At 44.7% G+C, this 21,227-nt stretch overlaps 1 protein-coding gene across 1 annotated transcript in view; it reads left to right on the top strand.

Moving 5' to 3' along the window:
• The window catches only part of LOC141019054 (protein sidekick-2-like), a 48,506-nt gene that overhangs the window by 21,335 nt on the left and 5,944 nt on the right, over positions 1 to 21,227 (top strand). The window contains exons 17-41 of the mRNA XM_073493832.1: positions 2,585 to 2,700; positions 3,436 to 3,631; positions 3,734 to 3,832; positions 3,920 to 4,111; positions 4,746 to 4,867; positions 5,030 to 5,139; positions 6,769 to 6,919; positions 8,949 to 9,184; positions 9,280 to 9,397; positions 9,505 to 9,694; positions 10,566 to 10,664; positions 10,807 to 11,001; positions 11,109 to 11,310; positions 11,975 to 12,078; positions 12,318 to 12,388; positions 13,698 to 13,833; positions 14,017 to 14,073; positions 14,547 to 14,648; positions 14,736 to 14,851; positions 14,978 to 15,164; positions 17,626 to 17,763; positions 18,419 to 18,580; positions 18,676 to 18,801; positions 18,885 to 19,049; positions 19,283 to 19,423. Coding sequence (XP_073349933.1) covers positions 2,585 to 2,700; positions 3,436 to 3,631; positions 3,734 to 3,832; positions 3,920 to 4,111; positions 4,746 to 4,867; positions 5,030 to 5,139; positions 6,769 to 6,919; positions 8,949 to 9,184; positions 9,280 to 9,397; positions 9,505 to 9,694; positions 10,566 to 10,664; positions 10,807 to 11,001; positions 11,109 to 11,310; positions 11,975 to 12,078; positions 12,318 to 12,388; positions 13,698 to 13,833; positions 14,017 to 14,073; positions 14,547 to 14,648; positions 14,736 to 14,851; positions 14,978 to 15,164; positions 17,626 to 17,763; positions 18,419 to 18,580; positions 18,676 to 18,801; positions 18,885 to 19,049; positions 19,283 to 19,423 — 3,531 coding nt within the window. The remainder of the gene's footprint in view (positions 1 to 2,584; positions 2,701 to 3,435; positions 3,632 to 3,733; positions 3,833 to 3,919; positions 4,112 to 4,745; positions 4,868 to 5,029; positions 5,140 to 6,768; positions 6,920 to 8,948; positions 9,185 to 9,279; positions 9,398 to 9,504; positions 9,695 to 10,565; positions 10,665 to 10,806; positions 11,002 to 11,108; positions 11,311 to 11,974; positions 12,079 to 12,317; positions 12,389 to 13,697; positions 13,834 to 14,016; positions 14,074 to 14,546; positions 14,649 to 14,735; positions 14,852 to 14,977; positions 15,165 to 17,625; positions 17,764 to 18,418; positions 18,581 to 18,675; positions 18,802 to 18,884; positions 19,050 to 19,282; positions 19,424 to 21,227) is intronic.

The raw sequence follows: 21,227 nt of genomic DNA, 5'->3' as shown, positions 1-21,227 counted from the left end.
TAGCCTCAGCACCTGTTTTTGTGTGATGGCGCGTTCTGATTTTTTATCTCTGCTTTCGAATTTAAACTCTCCAGGAAAAAAAATCTGACTCTTATTAGGTGTTTTCTTCTGACTTGCAGCACCTCACGAAAAAGAGAAAAATGTTGACATTGACCACCTGGAGATGTCGGGGCGTTCTCAAATTTAATTGATGCCGCACATAAATTACCAGGTGATGAAGTGCGTGAGACGTACCTTTTCGATGTTTCCACAGGAAGCTGCCTCGGTTGACTTCTTCTCTCATCCTACATGCTGAGTAATATAATTAGAACACACAATGTGAACTTTCCCCAGGTGTCAAACAGCTACATATTTCTGTCACGGCCGGCGATTCCGACGCCTTATGTTCCCCGTCTCCTCCGTCTATTCAAAACCTTCAGAGGATGAAAGTCACATTTGTTACTGTGAAATTATATCGAGTCACGTCTAAGATTATTTTTGGCAGCGAACCCCAAAGAGAATAACAGCACAGATATTGAATCTGGCTCCAGCGGATGAAACTCAGATAAAAAAAATAAAAAAAATACCCAAGGTGTGATTTCACAATGTAACCTTCAACCTCACATTTACATGCCGACTTTTTTTTGTCCAGAAAATATCGCTAAAGTAAGCCGCAGCCGGGTGCATTTGCATGTTGAAAGGTTAATCTGTGTTTTTATTAAAAAATATTGAATAAACCACCTCTCTCTCTCTCTCTCTCTCTCTCTCTCTCTCTCTCTCTCTCTCTCTCTCCTGGCTTTTCCCTCAAAAGTCAATTCATAGAATACAGTGCGAGTCAAAAAAAACACAAGTAAGAGGATCTCGCCTCTGGTTCTGCGCCGGCCTCCACTTCGATTTTATATTCCTTTAACTTGTATATAAAGCTCGGAGAGGCTTAACACACTCACGCATCTCCGAATCCCTGTCATGTTAAATCCACTCTCATGAACGGAGATCCTCTACACCAGGCTCACTAAATATTCTCAAGAGCACTCGCAAGAAAATTGGGAGTGTTTCCATTTCCTATTCTGTTCCACTCCCTGCTCCGATGCAGTCATTAGAGAGGGTGAATCAGCAGATATTTTGATTTCATTAGATTGTATGGGTTGTACAGCAGACTGTTACACTGGTTTCGAGTTTGAGCTAATTTATTCATATCGTTTTTTTTTGTAATGAGAAAGTCTGAGATGCTTTGCGGAGAGGAGAAAAAAAAGTGGAGCAAAGAAAAAGACAGACGAATAAAGACGACAGAGTTTAATCCGTTTAGTAGAAGAAGCAAAATATTTCTTCTTCTCCTTTTTCTTCTTCTTCTTCTTCTTCTTCCTCGGAGCTGCGGTGATTAATCAAGTAATCGATTAGCTGTCGGCTGTGGAATTAATTGCCGAGCATTTTTTGATAATCGATTAATCCGTTTAAGGGACATTTTAAGCAAAAATAGGCAAAATTATCTGATTTCAGCTCCTTAAACGTGAATATTTTGTCTATGTTTGGACAAAACAAGACTTCTGAGGACGTCATCTTCGGCTCGATCGATGTTTTTCGCCATTTTAGGACGTTTTATTGACCAAACAACGAACATTTAATCGAGGAAATAATCGAAAATCGCAGCCTTATTCGTACCTGAGCGTCTAACGCGGCGGGTCTGTACATTTCTACACATTCGTCTCTATAAATTTCCTCTAGCTGATTTATGTTATGAGCGCTGAGCAGGTGTGTGTGTGTGTGTGTCACTTTCATTTGGCTGGATGATTACAAAAACACTTCAAACGCCTCAGAACATGATGCGCTCTACCTGGCACGCGTTATCGTTAAACCTTGAGAAAACTTCGCCGTGCTTCCCGTGTGTGTGTGACGCCCGATCAATCAATCAATTAACGAGAGTCTGCAAATAAACAAGCGTCGCTGCATTTGTAAAGACGCTGCGATCGTCGTGTTTAATTAGCAAAAACTTTGAAACCTGGAAGGTATGGCAAACACCGCCACTTTATTTTCCATGTCACTTCCCCTGCGGAAGAAAAAATAAATAAATAGTAATTTCATCATCCAAGTCTCGCTGTCAGTGGGTAATGACAGCGAGCGAGGCGTTCGTGTTGTTTAGCTCAGCTCCCATTAATTGGATGTTTCCGTCACTCACTCCATTAAAGGCACAAGAGCAGATCATGACGAGCATTTAAATGCATCCGAAGAGGAAACCGAGGACGGAATATTGATGAGGGGGACCGACGCCGGCCAATCGCCTTCATTAACGTTCGCCTTCCTCCTCGACTGTTTTTTTTTTTTTTTTTCCGGTGTTACATCAGAATCGCTTGCTCACATCAAACAAACCGCTGCAGGGTTCACCTGGAAGCCGCCTGAGGCGAGCGCTCTCACACCCGGTTTGATTGGCATGTTCTTACCTCCCCAAATGAGCCGAGCGCCATCCTGATTCTCACGCTGTAGACCGGGCCGGGCTGAAAGTGCCTGTTGTACATTTTCAAGTTTTTTTCCGCCTCCTATCTCATCTCTCTCTCGTTTTTTTTTCCCTCCCACCCCTCTCTGCTTTTCTTCTCTCCCTCCTCTGGATCAGTGCCCACTGTGCCACCAGGAAATGTACAAGCCGAGCCTGTCAACTCCACCACGGTGCGTTTCACCTGGAGTGCCCCGAGCCCTCAGTTTATCAATGGAATCAACCAGGGATATAAGGTGAGCCCCGGCACCCTTCTGTCAACTGGTGCACTCTAGTGGTCGGAGGCAGACAAGCACGCTAGTCTGCAAAATCTCATCATGTCTTCAGCACTGAAAGGATATATACTGTATCTCTCAGTGGTACTTAAAGACACGTGAGCAGTTTCTCACATGTTCTCATAAACAGCTGTTGTAAATGTAAATACTCCTCTTTAAGTTGAATCCAAAGTCTCCAGAAGCACCAAGATCCAGAATTGATTTCAAAAGACGTTATTTAAATCCTTTTATGTCATCAAAATCTGCAATGTAACCGCCAAAATAAAAGCATTAGCCAACCAAAACGCTTATTGAGGGTGTAAATAAGGTCATTTTAGATGAATGTGGGATCCCGAGGCTTCTGGAGCACTTTATGGGTATTTTTCTGTTGTTTTTTTACATTTTAAAACAAGTCCCCGTCTACTTCAGTTATTTAGGAGAATGCTGAAATGTTTTGTTTTAACTGTGAAGCTCCAGAAATGATTTGTCTGACTATGAACTTCATCTGACTTTCTGTCGGCATGGAGGTGGTTAGATAACGAGTGAATTTTGATTTTTGGGTGAACTCTTCCTTTAACCTTAGAGGAGACACTTCAGGTGAAAACAATTTTTTTTTTCATGCACTAGATTTTGGGCAATTTTGCCTCTCATAGCTTGACTGACTATTGACTATTTTACTTACTATAATTACAATAATACTTCCAATTGTGCGTCTAGCTGTTGGCATGGGAACCAGGCCGTGGAAACGAAGTCACCGTCGTCACGGTGCGTCCCAACTTCCAGGACAGCGTTCACGTCGGTTACATCTCCGGCCTGAAGAAGTTCACCGAGTACTACATATCAGTGTTGTGCTTCACCACCCCGGGGGACGGCCCACGCAGCCCCCCACAGCGGCTTCGCACCCACGAGGACAGTGAGTTCAGGATATTATATATTTTATAGTACAGACAGATAATTACGTGTCAGGCTGCTGTTCTGCTCGTTTACTACCTGTTTTTTATGATTTTGTTTACAGCCCCCGGTGCCGTGGGACACCTCAGCTTCACCGACATCCTGGACACCTCGCTGAAAGTCAGCTGGAAGGAGCCGCAGGAGAAAAACGGCGTTCTCACAGGTAACCGAGCGACATTAACACGTCTGTGAGTCACCGCCGTGTGTTTTTTCTCTGCCTCACACTTTGGATTTCGAACACTTCCTCCAGGCTACCGTATCTCCTGGGAGGAGTTCAACAGGACCAATACTCGGGTGACCCATTATTTGCCCAACTTAACTCAGGAGTACAAAGTGACGGGGCTCACCGCGCTCACCACTTACACCATCCAGGTAGCAGCCATGACCTCCAAGGGCCAGGGACAGCTCTCCGCCTCCACCATCTCCTCCGGTGTACCGCCAGGTCAGATGAGATATTTCACTTTAAGTTGACTTAAATTAGAGTGTTTTTCACATGGAGTCCGGCTGAAATGAACCAAACTCGGTCCTCTTTCTGGTCCACTTCAGCTCTGATGGGGCCTCAGTCCTCTCTCTGTTCTGACCTTCTCTGCTTTGGATTATCGGTAGTTTCACTCGGCACCAGATTGCTGAGGATTCTCTGCTTTTTCTCAGTTTAGTGTGTGGTAAAGTACTGTTTTACTGCAGCGTGGCCCTACTGAAGCCTTTTACTCTCATATAAACAGAACATTTAAATCTTAGCGTTGTAAAACAGTTGTGCAGTAATTTCTTCCTAAAAACTACTCTGTCGTCTCCCGTGTTTGTTTTTGCGAGCGTCTCAGTTTTGTCTACGGCAAGCCTAGAGGGCTAAAACGCAATCGCAAATGCTGACTAATCGCTCTGTGTTCGCTTAGAGGGCTTGGAAGGCACCGAGTGAGAAAACACCCCTATAAGTGCCTGAAACATCCACTGAAATGATTTCAAGATGACTCATTTCCACTTACTGTGACTCAACAGATTTTCTCCTCAGCTGTGATATTTTAAAAGTGTATTTTAATCCGTCTCTCCTCCATCCTCATCCTCCTCCTCTTCATCCGCAGAGTTGCCCGGCCCTCCGACCAATTTAGCCATCTCCAATATCGGCCCCCGCTCCGTCGCCCTGCAGTTCAAACCTGGCTACGATGGCAAGACCTCCATTTCCCGTTGGCTGGTCGAAGCCCAAGTAAGACGCTTCACATCTATTTCAACATAATGAGAACAGTCTGGGTGTTTGTGTGTGTGTTTGTGTGTGTGTGTGTGTGTGTGTGCATTTTTCTGTGATAGCAGTTAATTAGTTTAATTTGTTGAGCTGCTGATATCTCCTCGTTGTCTCTGTGTGTCTCAGGTCGGTATAATAGGAGACAATGAAGAGTGGCTGACGGTTCATCAGCTGTCTAATGAACCTGACGCCAGATCGCTGGAGGTCCTGGACCTGAACCCCTATACGTTCTACAGGTACGCACACACACAGACAGACACACGTGTACAGGTGTGGCATGAAGACAAAAATCTTGTACACCTGCGTACTTTACAACCCTGAGATCTGATTCACATGGCGCCCATCTTCCTGCGTTGTACCGCTCACATGTGGTACCATCGTATAAACAGTTGTATAAACGGACAGAATCAGACAAATTAGTTATTTCACTGCTTTGGGATTGATTAGCAACTAAAAAGATGATGATAGTGAAAATTTGGAGAGACGTCAGGACATGACTGGAGGTGAAACGACATATTTGATAACCTCTTAGCCAACGTTAGACAGCAGTTAATGTTAGACAACAGCTAAATTTTGACAACAGCTAACGTTAGACAGCAGCTAACGTTAGACAACAACTAACGTAAGACAGCAGCTAAAGTTTGACAACAGCTAATGTTAGACAACAGCTAACGTTAGACAGCAGCTAACGTTAGACAGCAGCTTATATTAGACAACAGCTAACGTTCGACAGCAGCTAACATTAGACAGCAGCTAATGTTAAACAGCAGCTAACGTTAGCCATCAACCACTTCCGAGCTAACTTACGAGACACATTTATTTAAACCTGGCGGTAAAACACACTGGATGTAATCAAGCGCTATTGTTAGCTAGGAAAGTGGTTGAATGCTAACGTTAGCTAACAGGTTATCACATATGCTACGTAGCCCTGAAATATGTGTTCCTCCAGATTTTCACTAATCATTGTCTTTTCACCAGCTAATCAATCAAGAAGTGGTTAATTGATAATGACTTGTCACATTTCCTACGTTTGTACCCACCCTGACTGTGACATCAGAGGAAAATGGCCGCCATGTCAGAATCAGAATCAGAAATTCCTTTATTTGTCCCGCAAACGGGGAAATTTGTGCGTCACAGCAGCCAAAGTTCACAGTTCAATATAACAATAAACAATAATAATAATAGTAGAAAATAAACAATATACTAAAAAGGTAAGAAGAAGAGATAGAGATGTGAGTACGGTCCTGAGGGAGGTTTTCAAAAACACACTGCAACAGTATTTTTATGTTGAATTCTTTAAATTGAACTTTTAATTCTCGGGAAAGAATGCAGAATAATTGGCCCCTCTGGTGTGAATTTGCATGAAAATCTGGCATTAACTAGTTTCATCAGTTTCATTCATTCACTCATGTTTTGCTGCTGACCCTTAGAGACTCTTTCCAGGATGTCTGAAATATTTATTTGTCTTTCTCCATCTCTCACTCGCTGAGGAGGGCCAGAAACAAGTCGTGATGACTAAAAAGGGGAAAAACATGTGAATGTTTGTCGTGAATCGGTAAAAACACGGAGAGTTTTGACCGCGGGAGGAAACTAGGAGAGAGCAATGAAAAGCCAGAGTGAAAATAAAGTGAAAATGATACACTGATTATCCTTTATCTTGATAAATCCTTTCAATTTACTGTTATCCGAGATTTCTCTGCCACCACAATGACCCAGTTTCCTTTTGGGCGTCATTAAAGTTTCATCTAATCTAATCTAAACTAATCTAATCTAATCCTTCCCGCCGTATCATCGCGATTAAACGCCCACCTTCCGTTGATTTACCCCTCCGTCAGCTCGTTTTCCCTTTTTTTTTCCCCCTCCAGGTTCCGGATGTGTCAGGTGAACATCGTGGGCACCAGTCCTCCCAGTCAGCCCTCCAGGAAGATCGAGACCCTGCAGGCCCCTCCGGACATCTCCCCCGCCAACGTCACCCTGCGCACGGCCAGCGAGACCAGCCTGTGGCTCCGCTGGGTGGTGAGTGCTCACGGCTCGTTGCGCATCGCGGCCTCGCTGAGAGCGTATGAAGTTAGTGGAGTTTATATGATTATGATCAGATTTAGATAGGCATGTCTGAGTCGCTCCTTTTTCAGACTTGGGATTACTGAAATCTCGGCGCTGTAGATGAAGGTACGCCTCTGCATGCTCATAAGCTATTTGAAATTGCTCGTCTGTTTTCTTTTCCGTCCTTGTCGTTGGTAAGGTGGAACATCATGTTGGTGCTGAATTGGTAAAACGCCCTTGGGATATTAATTGGATCCAACATTTTTTAAAGATAAGCTTTGTCAAATCAGATTTAGGCAATTTCATTTCGCCTTCAGAATCCATTTTTTTAAAATATGTTTTAGAAAGCTTGACATTAAATGGTGACTCTTTCAATGGGAGTTGCTTTTTTTTATCTCAGCCGACTCTAAAGCGTCGCTCTTGTCACAAAACCTCATTTCACTTCGTTACGTCTTCATTGTCGTTCGGTCCGAGTGTCAAGCAAGTCGCAGGTCAGGTCACATGCTGTGTTGACTCCCAAATAACTGAAGTAGCTGGGGACTTGTTTTAAAAGCTAATAAAACAACTGAAATAAAGACATAAATTGGCTCTTATACAGCTCGTGCAGCATAATCCAAGTCTCTGGGAGCCCTGACAAGTTATTTAGGCCTTTTTTAAAGCCAAAATCTTCACTGTAGCTGCGAAGCTAAAAGCGTTAGCGCACACAAGGCAGGTACGCAAGCTCGACCGCATGTCCAGGTTGTAAAAATAGTCTTTTCAAATCAATTTGGGATATCAGGGCGTTGGATTACACCAGATGTATGGATTGGCCGATTCATCTACCCTGCTCAATTTGTAAGACAATGAATTGAACTTATATTAAAGTTATTGATATTCAGTGACATAAATGTAATAAAAAAAAAACAAATAACTTTATAAAAGCTCATTTATTTCACTTTTAAACCGTGAAATTATGACTGAATTCGAGTCGTCATGTCTCAATTCCAAGTCGAGTCTGGAGCTATTTATTTAAAGTTGGCTCTCATCACCACCTGGAGTCCACGTCTCTGCTGATTTCACTGTTTGGGCCATGAAAAGTCGCCTCTTCTTTCTCCTCTGTATCTGTTTTCTGTGTTTTTTGAGCTGTTATATGCTGAAAACACTGATTATGTTTTGGAAAGCCGGTGCGCTCTCCGTCCTTGATTATTGCTCCCCTCGTCAGCGTCCGGCCCAAAATATATTCTTTGCTGCGTCTGTCCATTATCATCGCCGTGCCAGTGGCTGAGCAGGTGCCAGGCTGCCGACGGTCTCGTTTCAGGAGCTCCTGCAGGATTATAACGAGCGCACGTTACCTGGATTTAACAGCGGAGGAGTGTCGGCCGTGTGATGTGGCTCTACAAGTTAATGACATAGCTCAATGATTGCGGGCGTTTTGAAAGCTGGTATTATGCCGCAGTAAAAATTTTGTGGTCAGCTTCACGGCCGTGACACGGGAAGTCTCAGCTCCAATCAGACTCGCTCTTTAGAAATCTGTATGCTCACTTATCATGCTCAATTATGTGCGTGATACACTGCAGAGGAAACACCGGCTGGATGACTTTTACAGTGATTGCAAAACGCCTTCAGAAGTCACGACATTAAGTTCAATATTAATGTACTCAAACTCACTCAAACCTATGTTTTTTGATTGCCTTGAAGAACTCTACTGAGAAAGATATTTACGTCCTCTTCTTCTTTATTATTATTGGTTTAACAGATTTAGCGACGGTGCTGTTATTGTAAGACAATGGCGCATTAGCACATTTTATTAAACCCACTCAGCGCGGTGCTTAGCGCTAAGAGGGTTTAGCTTCTCTTCCCATATTGCCTCTCATCGCTCCTGACAACACCTCTCAGCTGCTGTAAAATCACTGTTAAGTACGACCTCTCATGGCTTACTGCTTCACTATACGCCCAGTTATGATGTCATTTATATTGATTTTTCCTTGAACTGGGGGAATAAAAACAAAAAATCCTCTCTCAGCCTCTTCCAGAGTGGGAGTACAACGGGAATCCGGATCTCGTCGGCTACAAGGTGCAGTACTCCAAAGCCGGGTCTAAAGGGGGAGTTCTGTCTCACGTCATCATGGACCGGCTGGAGAGGGAGTTCACCATCGAGGACCTGGAGGAGTGGACCGAGTACGAGGTCAGAGTTCAGGCCGTCAACGGTATCGGCTCCGGGCCCTGGAGCCAGCCGGTCCACGGCAGGACCAGAGAGTCTGGTGAGGACAGAAAGGAGCTTCATTACTAAGCTAAACACGTACTCGCTCAGACACATGCTCGAGTGCTAAGCTGCTGTCCATCCTCTCACTGCAGGTGCCCTCCAGCGGTCCCACCAACGTGTCGGCTTTCGCCACAACCTCCAGCAGCATCCTGGTGCGGTGGGGGGAGGTCCCAGAGGCGGATCGCAACGGACTCATCCTGGGATACAAGGTCAGAAGTCAACAGTCAATCCACAGTTTATACCGTCCCTCTGAGAGTGAGTGCAGAATAATAATAAGGCCATAAACACTGTGTGTGTGTGTGTGTGTGTGTTTCAGGTTGTGTATAAGGAGAAGGACTCGGACACAGCTCCTGACTTCTGGCCGGTGGAGGGAAACACCAGCCACAGCGTCCAGCTGAACGGGCTGGGCAAGTACGTCCTGTATGAGATCCAGGTTCTGGCCTTCACGCGGATCGGAGACGGGAGGAGCAGCTCGCCGTCCATTTTGGAGAGGACCCTGGACGATGGTAAACATATGAGCAGCCTAAACATATATGTTGATGCATGTACTATATATTATGGGTCGACTTGTCTTCCTGGCAGATAATTGGATCCGATATTAAGCAATTTTATGATTACACGTGTTAGTTTTCTTGTTTTTAATCTGATTGCTGATGAAATAAATTAATTTAATGCTCTATGTAGCTCTAATGTAGCATGTAATCTGCATAGTTAGTAGTAACTAGTTTTAAAATAAAGTTAGTGGAGTATAAAGCAGCTGAAGATTAAAACATTTTAACTTAAAGGGTAACTCCACGCCTTTTGTGGCTCCTGAAGAAGCTGCATGGAATCTGCCTGCAGTGGTGTCACTCAGTGGCTCTGTTGCATTGTGGGTAATGTAGGCGCCAGGCTGTGAAAAGGAAAAGTGTTATAGGAGAGCACTGCTAGAGGGCAAAACTGGACTGCTTTACAAAACCTGGTTCCACATTACCCACAATGCAACTGAGTAACATCAATGGAGCCACAAAAGGCTTTGTACTTACTTTTTCTCACATATACTCACTTTAATGTGTAAAAAATTGCAGGAATCAGCCTTTAAGCACAGTTTCTTGAGTAAATGTCATTAGTTACATTTCTTCACTGCAGCCTATTCAATCTTCTTATCTTTCTGAAATGCGTTTCTCACCACGCTGAGATCATTTCACTCTTCGCGGATCAATTTGCATCAAGAATTTTCTTGCTTGAAGTGTTTTTCCAGCAGCTGATTGAAACGTTCTGCCTTCTAACTCCTTGTTTGAAGAAGCATGTGAGAGAGTTTTTTTTTAATCCCTGGATGTACATGTATGGCACATGTAATACTTGTACCCTGATCGGTCGGTTTTATGTGTTTTCATGTAGTACCGGGCCCTCCCGTCGGCATCCTCTTCCCAGAAGTCAGAACCACATCAGTCAGGCTCATCTGGCAGCCTCCTGCACAGCCCAACGGCATTATCCTGGGTCAGTTAAATACCGTCATGAGAGCAATGTGTTGCTTTTGTCCTTCAGATGTCTCCACAGGCCGCTGTTTGATTTTGTAGTGCAGCCCGAAATCGTTCTCTTTGCTCTCTCTTTCCGACTGATCTGGGTTTTGCCTTCTCAGCCTATCAGATCACATACAGAAGAAACTCTTCAAACAGCAACGCCGCCACTGTAGACGTGCTGAGCCCCAGCGCGCGGCAGTACACAGCCACCGGACTCAAACCAGAACTGGTGTATGTGTTTCGCCTCACCGCTCAAACACGAAAGGGATGGGGGGAGGCTGCCGAGGCTTTGGTGGTCACGACAGAAAAGAGAGGTAAAAAAAAAAACACAGCGGCTGAAATGTTTTATTCAAATTACTCTCCTCTAAAAATATTAACTGTTGAGAGTGAACCCGTGTGTGTGTGTGTGTGTGGCCTTCAGCCCGACCCCAGCCCACGAGCCGTCCTGTAGTGCCTCAAAATGAAGTCCAGGCTCGCAGAGTGCTGTTGTCATGGGAACCGGGCAGCGACGGCCTGTCCCCAGTTCGTTATTACACAGTCCAGTACAGAGAGCTGCCAGACAGCAACTGGACTGTCCACTCTGCGTCAGTCAGCCATGAGACACACTCCTACATCGTGGACAGGTAACTGTCAAGGTCCACTTACTCTACCCTCATTTATTTATTTGTTTTTATTATATATTTTATAAAATATCATATAATATTTTATTTATCTCAAACAAAACTAATAACTAAATGTATAAGTTTAATGTAGTGCAGTTAAAAGTACATTATTTCCCTCTGAAATGAAGTGAAGTAGCAAAAAATGGAAATACTGAGGTAAAGTACAAGTAGCTTAAAAGGGGGACTAAAGTGTGTTAACAGGTGAAGTGATATCACTCAGTGGCTAAGTTGCATTGTGGGTAATGTAGGCAGTGAAAAGCAGACATCAGGTGTTTCATCGTCGGACTCATTGTGGACAGTTTAAAAACAAATGTCCAGACTATGAACAAAAATCCATGCAGCCATTTTTAATCCGACGCATCCTCCTTCCTTTCCTTGTGCCTGCATTACCCATAATGCAACTCAGCCACTGAGCAACACCACTGGAGGCAATTTATGAGATTACATGCAGCTTCCTCTGGAGCCACACAAAGCTTTTATACATCCTTCTCACACATTCCCTCCCTGTAGCGCCGTAAACACAGTTTCATGTGTAAAGTTGGAGTATAATACAACACGATGCTCGTACAATACACGAGAAGAAGCTGTACGAGACGTACACATTGCTCTTTTTCTCCCCTTCAAGGTTGAAGCCTTTCACTTCCTACCAGTTTCGTGTAAAAGCCACCAATGACATCGGGGACAGTGAATACAGCCAGGAGAGCGAGGCCATCACAACGCTGCAGGATGGTGAGAACTTGTGACAAACGCTGTCAGCGTGCGGCGCTGTTCTGACGCACTAATTGTGTGAGCATGCCTCCACATCAGCGTTTTAACTTTGGATTTTTTCACAGTGAATACTTTACGTCAACACTGCGTGTGTTTACTCTCAAGCTGTTCCCCCCGCCAGACTGTTTGAATTATATATCACTCTCGACAGCTGTGTTGGTTTGCTCACACCGAAAGTCTTTTTTTTTTATCCTCTCCAGCCCCAGACAAAGCCCCGACGATCCTGTCTGTAACACCTCACACCACCACCTCGGTACTGGTCCGCTGGCAGGTACACTGTGACTTACATCACATGTTTTTATGAATGAGAGAATGAATGATGAAGGTGGCAGTTATGACCCAGAGCTGGTTTTGTGTTGTGTGTTGAGGTGAGACACTACAGGTGAAAATTATGTTTTCACGCACTGGTCAACTTCGAGATTTTGGGCTCTACTTTCAGACTAGTGGAAGAAAAAACACATGTAGGTGTGCAATGCAAAAAATAATTGTCTTAATGTGAGTAATCAGCTGGGGAGGTTTCATGGTGATTTCCTTTCGACATTTCTCTCTCTGATTCTCTGAGTCTCCACTTCAGTCGCTCTCCCACTCAGCAAAACATATCCAAAGAGGTGCCAATTGACCACTCTTTGTCGACGTTGAAAAGACTTCCACTGAAGGTTTTTGCCTTCAGTGGAAGTCTTTTTTTTACGTCTTTTTTAAGATGTCTTTTTTAAGATGTCTTTTCAACGTTCACTTTCACTTCGGATCCTTAAAGGGTTGAAAACTAAAAGTATTTACGTCGGCGTTTCAAGACGTCTTTTCAACTTCGATTACAGTCGCCGGAAGATCAACGTCTTGTGGTTCAGAATTACAGTTTTTTTTTTTATGACGGCCCAATTTTAGTACATCCTGCAGAAGCTACAGGGTGGTGCCGACTCTACCAGGCGAGCTAGCAGGGAATCGTGCAGACTCACTTCTTTAACTGTAATAATTGAATTCAAAGGTGGGAGCAGTAGCCCACCTGAAGAAGGTTGGAGGACCAAAACAAGGTTTTCAATAAAGCTCATAGTAAATGAAGATGTCTTTTGGATATGTTTTGCTCAACGGGTAGACAAACTTTCCATCTTCTGAAGGTTTTCACAGAGGGGTTTGTTCATATATCATTTATAGCCTGATTTATACAGGAGATATCCAAAATTCCCTCTGTAAAAAACCTTTGACTGTAGCATGTCAACAGAATGAAACAAGTATTTTGAACTCAGCTTGATCCAGTGTTCACTGTTCTGTTCTGGAAATGCTAAAGGGGCACCAGAATTTTAATATTTACAATATTAATGAGGTAATAATACAAACTGAGAAATATAATTGTTTTCCATAAGTGAATAAACAAGCTGTTCTCAGAGGAAAATAAGGTCCCAGAACACTGTTTGAAGCTCGAAAGGTGGCAGGGTCCGCCACATATGAACAAAGTAAAACAAGCAGGGAGCAGCATATTACCATAGTAACTGCTCACTGTTGGTGCCGTTAGCTAGTTAGCTCCATTAGCCGAGCATCCATTCATCCAGACTGGGAGCTCAACAAGAGAGTGTTTCTCTTCACAGCCTCCATCTGAAGATCACATAAATGGAGTCCTGTTGGGGTTCAGGGTCCGGTACCGGGAGCTGCACTACGACCGAATACGCAGCTTCACTGTCCGCACAGTCAACAGTCCCTCCGCCAACTGGGCCGATCTGACTGGTGAGTTTACATTTCGGTCAAATACTTCTGCTTTTATGCAGAAATCGGTGCTTTTTACATCCAAGTCTTGCTTTGATGCTATCAGCAAAAGGCCTTGAGTGTGTTCTGGAGAATAGATAAATCTGATAATATATTTGCTTCACCTCTTTTCCCAACCCCGCCCATCCTCCCTCCAAACTCCAGCTCCTTACAGCGTCAGGAACCTAAGTGAATCCTCGCTCACCCAATACGAACTGGATAGTAAGTCGCTCTTATGCCTTCCCTTCCATCACTCTCCATCTGTTTGAATGCCATCTGTTGTATTGTACTTCCACACATTATACCATTTGTATGATAATTTACTGCGAGCGCGCGTTGCACCATCCTCCCACTCAGCTGCATCCGCTGAGAGGCCGGGCGCTGAGGGGCCGCCGATGAGTTTTTATGATGTGCGGACGACTTTAATCTCTCCGAGCTGCCCTGTCATTCTTTTTTTCAGTGTGTTTTTGTTTCATTTTAATCACCGACAAATCTTCCTCGTGTCCCCACAACAACCCCGTCTTTTCATCAGCTCGCCTTATAATTCCAAGCCCTCGTCTTTTTTTGTTCAATTTTGTGATGTTGTCTTGCCACGGGCGTCACTGTGACTGTGTGGTCTCTCTGGAGTGAACTTCTTTTTTTTCCTCTTTTTATCTTAACCGTTTTTATTACAACGCTGCCGTCTCTCCTCGCAGATTTGAGTAAACACAAACGCTACGAGATCCGTCTCAGTGTGTACAACGCTGTGGGGGAGGGTCCCAGCAGTGCACCACAGGAAGTGTTTGTTGGAGAGGCGGGTGAGTGTGTTTGTATGCTTTACCTTTTTATCTTGTCGAGTAACAAATGGAGCAGATAAAACGTATTTACACTCTGCTCCCTTCCAGTCCCAACATCCCCTCCTCAGACTGTGGTGGTCCAGTCCTCAACAGCCACACAGCTGGACGTCACGTGGGACCCTCCACCTCTGGATGCTCAGAACGGGGACATTCAGGGTTACAAGGTATCAATAATGTGTCTTTTTCTCTGTGTTGCTGCATATCTGCCGAAATTACATCAACTTATTTTTAATATTTTCATTGAACAACAGATGAATCGTGCACCCTAAACTCTTTTATTCTCTTTATAGATCTATTTCTGGGAGTTTCAGCTGCAGAACGAGACGGAGCGCCTGCGCACTCTGTTCCTGCCGGAGCTCGGCGTGAAGCTGAAGAACCTGACGGGCTACACCACCTACATGATCAGCGTGGCAGCCTTCAATGCTGCAGGGGACGGGCCCCGCTCCCTGCCCACTAGAGGGCGCACTCAGCAAGCAGGTGAGTTGCAGTGAATCCAGATGTGGCTGAGGGGAGACTGCAGATGATGTTCAGATTAACTTGCAGCAAAGAGACCTGCTGCCAGCACCATGTAGCATTTGACAGTCTGAGGGTTGTGCTTTCGTTGGGCCTCTCAAATGTTTCCCCCTGTCTGTCGGTCTCCCCCTCCCCTCCCCTGTCTCCTGCACAATTATACTCATTATTTAACCACATTGTTAATGGTTTCTCAAGTGATTTTGTAGAGTGGCATCTCAAGGTTAGTCCGCTCTTCGGTGACAAAAGGTGCCTGCGAAAGAATAGACGCTGAGTGCTTTCAGCTCGAGTCACCGCGCTGCACAAAAACTTCACACTGGAGCTGGAGTGCTGCTGCTTTAAGACAAATAATGCAAGACCCACTTCTCCTATTCACTGAGAAATAGAACAGTTTCACTAAAGAGTTTAGTTTCGTCCTGTGGGATACAGCATAAGAGATCAGAGCCTTCTTGGCACCTCCTCCAGGACAAGTCACGGGGGTGGAAGCCTAATGACAGCGGCAGAGCGCTGAATACAGAGTGCGGGGGACACATGTAGATTAGTTTTTTTTGGCCGCAACTGCACAAAGACGTCTGTGTTTACAAGCGAGCGAGAGTCCCTCCTCTGCGGTTTCAGCACAAAAATGGTTTACAGTATAAATTTCTCTTGTCTTTTCCACCCCCTTGAAGGCTGTGACATTGGCGAGGGGTACAAAGTGCTGAGAACTTAAAAAACACAGGCAGGAATTTTGGCTCTCCGCACCACAGGGTACTGGGAAGTGAGCCAACACAAGCTTTTGTGAATTTTATGCAGAATTGTAGCAAAAATCCTGACACTTAGCTGGATCTGGGTTGGGTCAGCAGGCAGAATTCTCACAGCTCGTTTTCAAGGTCACTGGCTGATATTTAACACTCTTATGTCGACTTTCAGTTGGCTTTTTCAGTGCCTCATTTGCTTAAACAGTGTGTACACCGCCGGGGTGCATGCTTTTACATGCACAAAACATTTTGTTGTTCGTGCTCTGATAAAGAACAATGAACAATGAAACTGCTTTCATTTTATAATCTCCTAATATTTCAGTTTCATGCCGTCTAGCATAACACGATTTTTTTCCTTTTGAGACTTTGAGCTGTGCCTTTTCATTTCCCTCTGTCGCACTGGTCCAGTGGTGTTTTTGTTGCCAGTTTACCCAAATGTCTCGAGTGTTTGGAGCAAATGGGGAAAAGCTGCAACAGAGGTAATTTAAGTAGGTGAAAAATTACTTTTGTGACTTATGAAAACTCCCCGGATGTATCCTGGTGGTATAAGCCTGCCTTTGGACGACTATTTCAGTCAGGAGTCTCCTCACTTTTGCTATCTTCATATTACTGTCGTCACTCACTGTGGTAATCAACGCGTTATTATGGATCCCACTGCTTTTTTGGCAAGACCCACCCTACTCTGCCACTCATTGGCTGCCTTCGTTGGGTGTATCTATGTGTGTTTTTCTTGCGGTTCTGATACAGCAGTTTATGAGCTGTAGTTTCGCCGCTAAACACACCGACCTCTTCGGCCTCTCACAGTTTACTGGCGCTCTTTTTGAGGTCATTCATCCTCCGGATTGAGTGTCTTTGGGCTAGGCAGAGTGGACAGGCTGCATGTCAGTTGGGCGGTCGCTCGCTAGCTTAGAGACACTGCAGTTGCAAAAGCTGAAGAGGTCGGTGTGTTTACCGGGGAAACTACAACTCATGATCCGCTGTATCCGCTTCACCGCTGGTCGTTTTGTTTTCCAAATCAACCAGAAGAATACAGACACGAAACATTAACAGAAGACAGCCACTGGACATACAGTTGAGAAACAGCATGCTAGCTGGCTAATTGTTGTCTCATTTGTGGTGTGATTAATAGTGAATGTATTTGTTTAGTGGACTTTCAGTGGGCCACAAAAATCTTTATCAGATTTTTTGTTTCTTTGATGAGAAGAAGGTGTCTATTGCTTGAACTCCCCTGCTTTGCTCGCCTCCTCAAGTACTAAACAACTTCCCCTTGGCACTATTTTGCAGAGGCGCCATTGTTGCGTCCTGCGTTTAGCGCCTCCTGCGATGATTGTTAGTTGGTTGTAAATTGGTGCAGCCAGACCGTTCGACAGCAGTGACACAGCACTGTGGAGATCTGGCTATGTGAGGCTAACTGGAGAGGAACGTTAAGAATGAATTTAATAAATATTTCTGAACTTCAAATTGCTCGCTGGATACGTATAATAAATAAATAATGAGTTCATTTATTTATTTTTCTGACGCATGTGGGTCTCAGTTCGTGCCTTAATTACAGAATTTCACTGAGAATTTACAGATGTTTTCATGAATATGTAGACATTTGCGCTGCAGTTTGGCAGCTGAGCGTATGCAGAGTGTTGAAGAGATCTGACTGTCATCACCTCTTTCCTCCCTTTTTCTTCGCCCAAAAAAAGCGCCGAGTGCTCCGAGCTTCATCCACTTCAGCGAGTTGACCACCACCTCGGTCAACGTGTCCTGGGGAGAGCCCAAACAGGCCAACGGCATCATCGAGGGGTACCGCCTGGTTTACGAGCCCTGCACTCCAGTAGATGGTGAGAAACTCTGCCTGGAGCCCTAACAACCCTGCCATGTCTTGACATTCCACAGCTGGCTTTCGCAGACAGTGATTTACAACCTCTCGCCTGGTTACCGTACTCTTTTTTTTTTTAACTCATGCTGCTTAAGCTCACGCTCTAATCCGTTGCAGATGAGTATATGCCTTGCACTAATATATATGGCATGGCTGATAAAAAGAAATATGTAGGAATGCTCAGGTGAGACCTTGCAGTTTTGTCTCTGACTGGGAAAAACATGGCTAATAGGTGGCTAAGTGTGGGTGCCTGGACCAGATTGTCAAGTAATTGGGTGCAGAGGTGAAATGCTGAGCTGAGGCTGTTGTGGTCCCTCGGCTATTCACTAATGGACCCAGAGCAAGCCGAACAGAGCGGTATAGACACAGAATATCAGTTGGTCTATTACAAAAAGGTCCTAGTGTCTCCTCCTATCTGGATATCTAGACGCCTGCTGGACTAACTTTTTGTGTTATGTATGCAAAGATGTGTGTGATGGTCTGAGTCTCATGAATAAGTCTGTGTGACTGTATCTATGTGTCTATTTATATGCAAAAGCTTGGCTATTTGTCGCTTGTAGAAAGCAGTGTCTAGAGTCTTAGTGTTTTCTGCACAGACTCCTCTCCTCGCACTCCAGGTGTCAGTAAGATAGTGACAGTGGATGTGAAGGGCAGCGCTCCCCTGTGGATGAAGATCAAGGATCTGGCCGACGGCGTCACCTACAACTTCCGCATTCGGGCCAAAACGCTCACTTACGGGCCCGAGGTGGAGGCCAACATCACTACCGGGCCTGGAGAAGGTGGGAGACTCTGAATATTCTGATGTTCACGTCAGTCATAATCCTCGTAGGAGGCCTGCTTTTTCTTACTATCTGCCTATTTTTGTCTTCTCAAGGAGCCCCGGGCCCTCCTGGAGAGCCCTTTATTTCTCGGTATGGCACTGCCCTCACGCTGCATTGGTCCAGCGGCGATCAAGGCCGTGCACCCATCACACGATACGTCATCGAGGCCCGACCCTCTGGTGAGAACACTTTTTGGTTGTTGCGTGATGACTACAGCTTTCTTCATCGGTGTATTCACATATTTTCCTCGTCCTGCCTTTAGATGAAGGACTGTGGGATATTCTGATCAAAGACATCCCGAAAGAAGTGACATCCTACACACTTAACCTGGACATGCTACGAGAAGGGGTCACGTACGACTTCCGAGTGATTGCAGTCAACGACTATGGCTACGGGTCGCCCAGCGCCCCCTCGCCCTCCATATCAGGTACTTTAAACGTGGCGTTATGTCGCAGGCCAGGCCGACTGCAGTCAGCTAACACGGCCACTAGCTCCACGGATACTGAGCCAAATAGTTAATGGCAGCAATAAGCGGTTATGCTGCCCTCTAGAGTTTTGGAGCTACCTTTGAATTCTGGCCATATCTTGCAAATTACACCTTTAAACTAAAATGTCCTGCCTGTTTTCTTTATTCACGTCTGTTTCATGTCGTGTTCTCAGCCCAGAAAGTGTCTCCGTTCTACGAGGAGTGGTGGTTCCTGGTCGTGATCGCTCTGGTGGGCCTCATCTTCATCCTCCTCCTGGTTTTCATCCTCATCATCCGAGGCCAGAGCAAGAAATACACCAAAAAAGCAGATTCAGGTAGGAAAACGCCGCTGCGGCTAACGTCTTACTTTCTCCATTTGTTTCTGCAAACCTAAGCCATCGACTGGAGTTTGTCTTCCTCTCGGACAGCTCTGCTGAGGATTGCACTCTAGTGATTGTACTTTTTAAGCTTCTACAATTAGACAAATTGCCCAGATTTTCCCCAACATTGTTCGGCTGACAGGGGAAAGATGAGAGTAAAGGTTACTGTGGTGAAACAGGCAGGTGAATAAACATTATTGTTCATGTTTAACTGCAGCGAGGATCGATACGAGGATAAATGGCTTGGCAGTGGTTTAATGCTCAGGTCATTAGTCAGACCGAGAGTAATTATATAACTACAGCGCTGCAGCCGGGAGCCGATTTTCATGATTGTGAATTATCCCAGGTGACACTGCTGCTCCCAGAAACTCTTTATCAGAGCTTCTATCTTCAAACCTTAAAAACATGAGGTAGAGGACGTTAATCAATGTTAGTGGACTTACTGTTAATACTTCACATTATGGCTGGCGTGTAATCACAGCGAGGGCATCTGAGGCTGATTTTTTTAGACTTGTTCCGGCCACCAGCGTGCAGTGGTGGGAGATTTTTGGGGGGGAAAGTAAAGGGTGAGGTCAAGCCCTCCTAAAGCTGCGTCCCAGTGACTTTTTAGCTTGGTCAGCAGTTAGCATGGTGCCAGGGTTACCAGGGTCAATAAACAGGGCTCAGCGAGACCCAGTCCAGACAAGGACTGTGTTTGTGTGTGGACACAAAGAGGTCTTCTTAGCCCGTCTGAACCCCTCCCCAGTTTTCTCAGCCATGAAGCTGATCCGTCCTACTTGCTGCTGTTTGTTTTTTACCAGAGGCCAGGACTGGACAGTGGGCCCGACTGACTGACAGACTGATGATGTTTCTTTAATGTTGTTTTTATGGCGTGGTGTTCAACTAATCACTACAGGTGAAGCACTGCTCAATGAGATTTTGGGCTATTTTGCTTCCACAACATGTCTTCTTTCAGACTCATGGAGAGTTTCTTTTGCATATTTAAACAAAAAATATCAGCATTTTTGTCAAAAAATACATGTACGATGTTTATCTTTTGAGGAAAAGTTCACCCAAAAACTTTAAATTCACTCATTATCTCCTCACCTCTATGCCAGTGGAAAGTCGGGTGAAGTTTCGCTGTCCATAAAACATTTCTGCAGCTTCACAGCAAAACAGTGTTGCAGCCTTCTCCTAAACAACTGAAGCAGATGGAGACGTGAAGTCATAGACTGCTCCGTACAGCTCGTCTCTGGAAGCCCCGAGATCCCAAACTGATTTAAAGAGACGTTATTTACCCTGATTATTGAGCCCAAATCTTCTGCACTGTAGCTGTTAAGCTAAAATCGATGTGCTCTCGGGGCTTGTTGTGTTTGTTTAAGTTCATATTTCCCTTCAGTTAAACAGCATCGCGTCCAAATTTAAACAGACAACTTGTAATACAAAACAGAACTGTTTTAATGTAACTAATCAGACGGGGAAGTTTTTATATCTGATATCTATTAAAGTGCAACTCGAATAAATTCCCTCCAGGGATGTCACTCAAGTTGCATTGTGGGTAATGTAGGCGCCAGGTTTTGAAAAAAAGGAAGTAAATATGTGATAGATTGTTTTTAAAAACCTGGTTACCCACAATGCAATGTAGCCACTGAGTGACATCACCGGGGGCAGTTTATCAGATTACTACAGCTTCTTCTGGAGCCACAAAACACTTTATACTTCCTTTCTTTTCATACATATGCAGACGTACTCCCTGATGAGGAACATTTGTGAAGCTAAC

The sequence above is a fragment of the Pagrus major genome, chromosome 23, assembly GCF_040436345.1.
Source record: "Pagrus major chromosome 23, Pma_NU_1.0".
Taxonomy (NCBI): Eukaryota; Metazoa; Chordata; class Actinopteri; order Spariformes; family Sparidae; genus Pagrus; species Pagrus major.
This window is presented reverse-complemented; position numbering and strand designations above follow the sequence as displayed.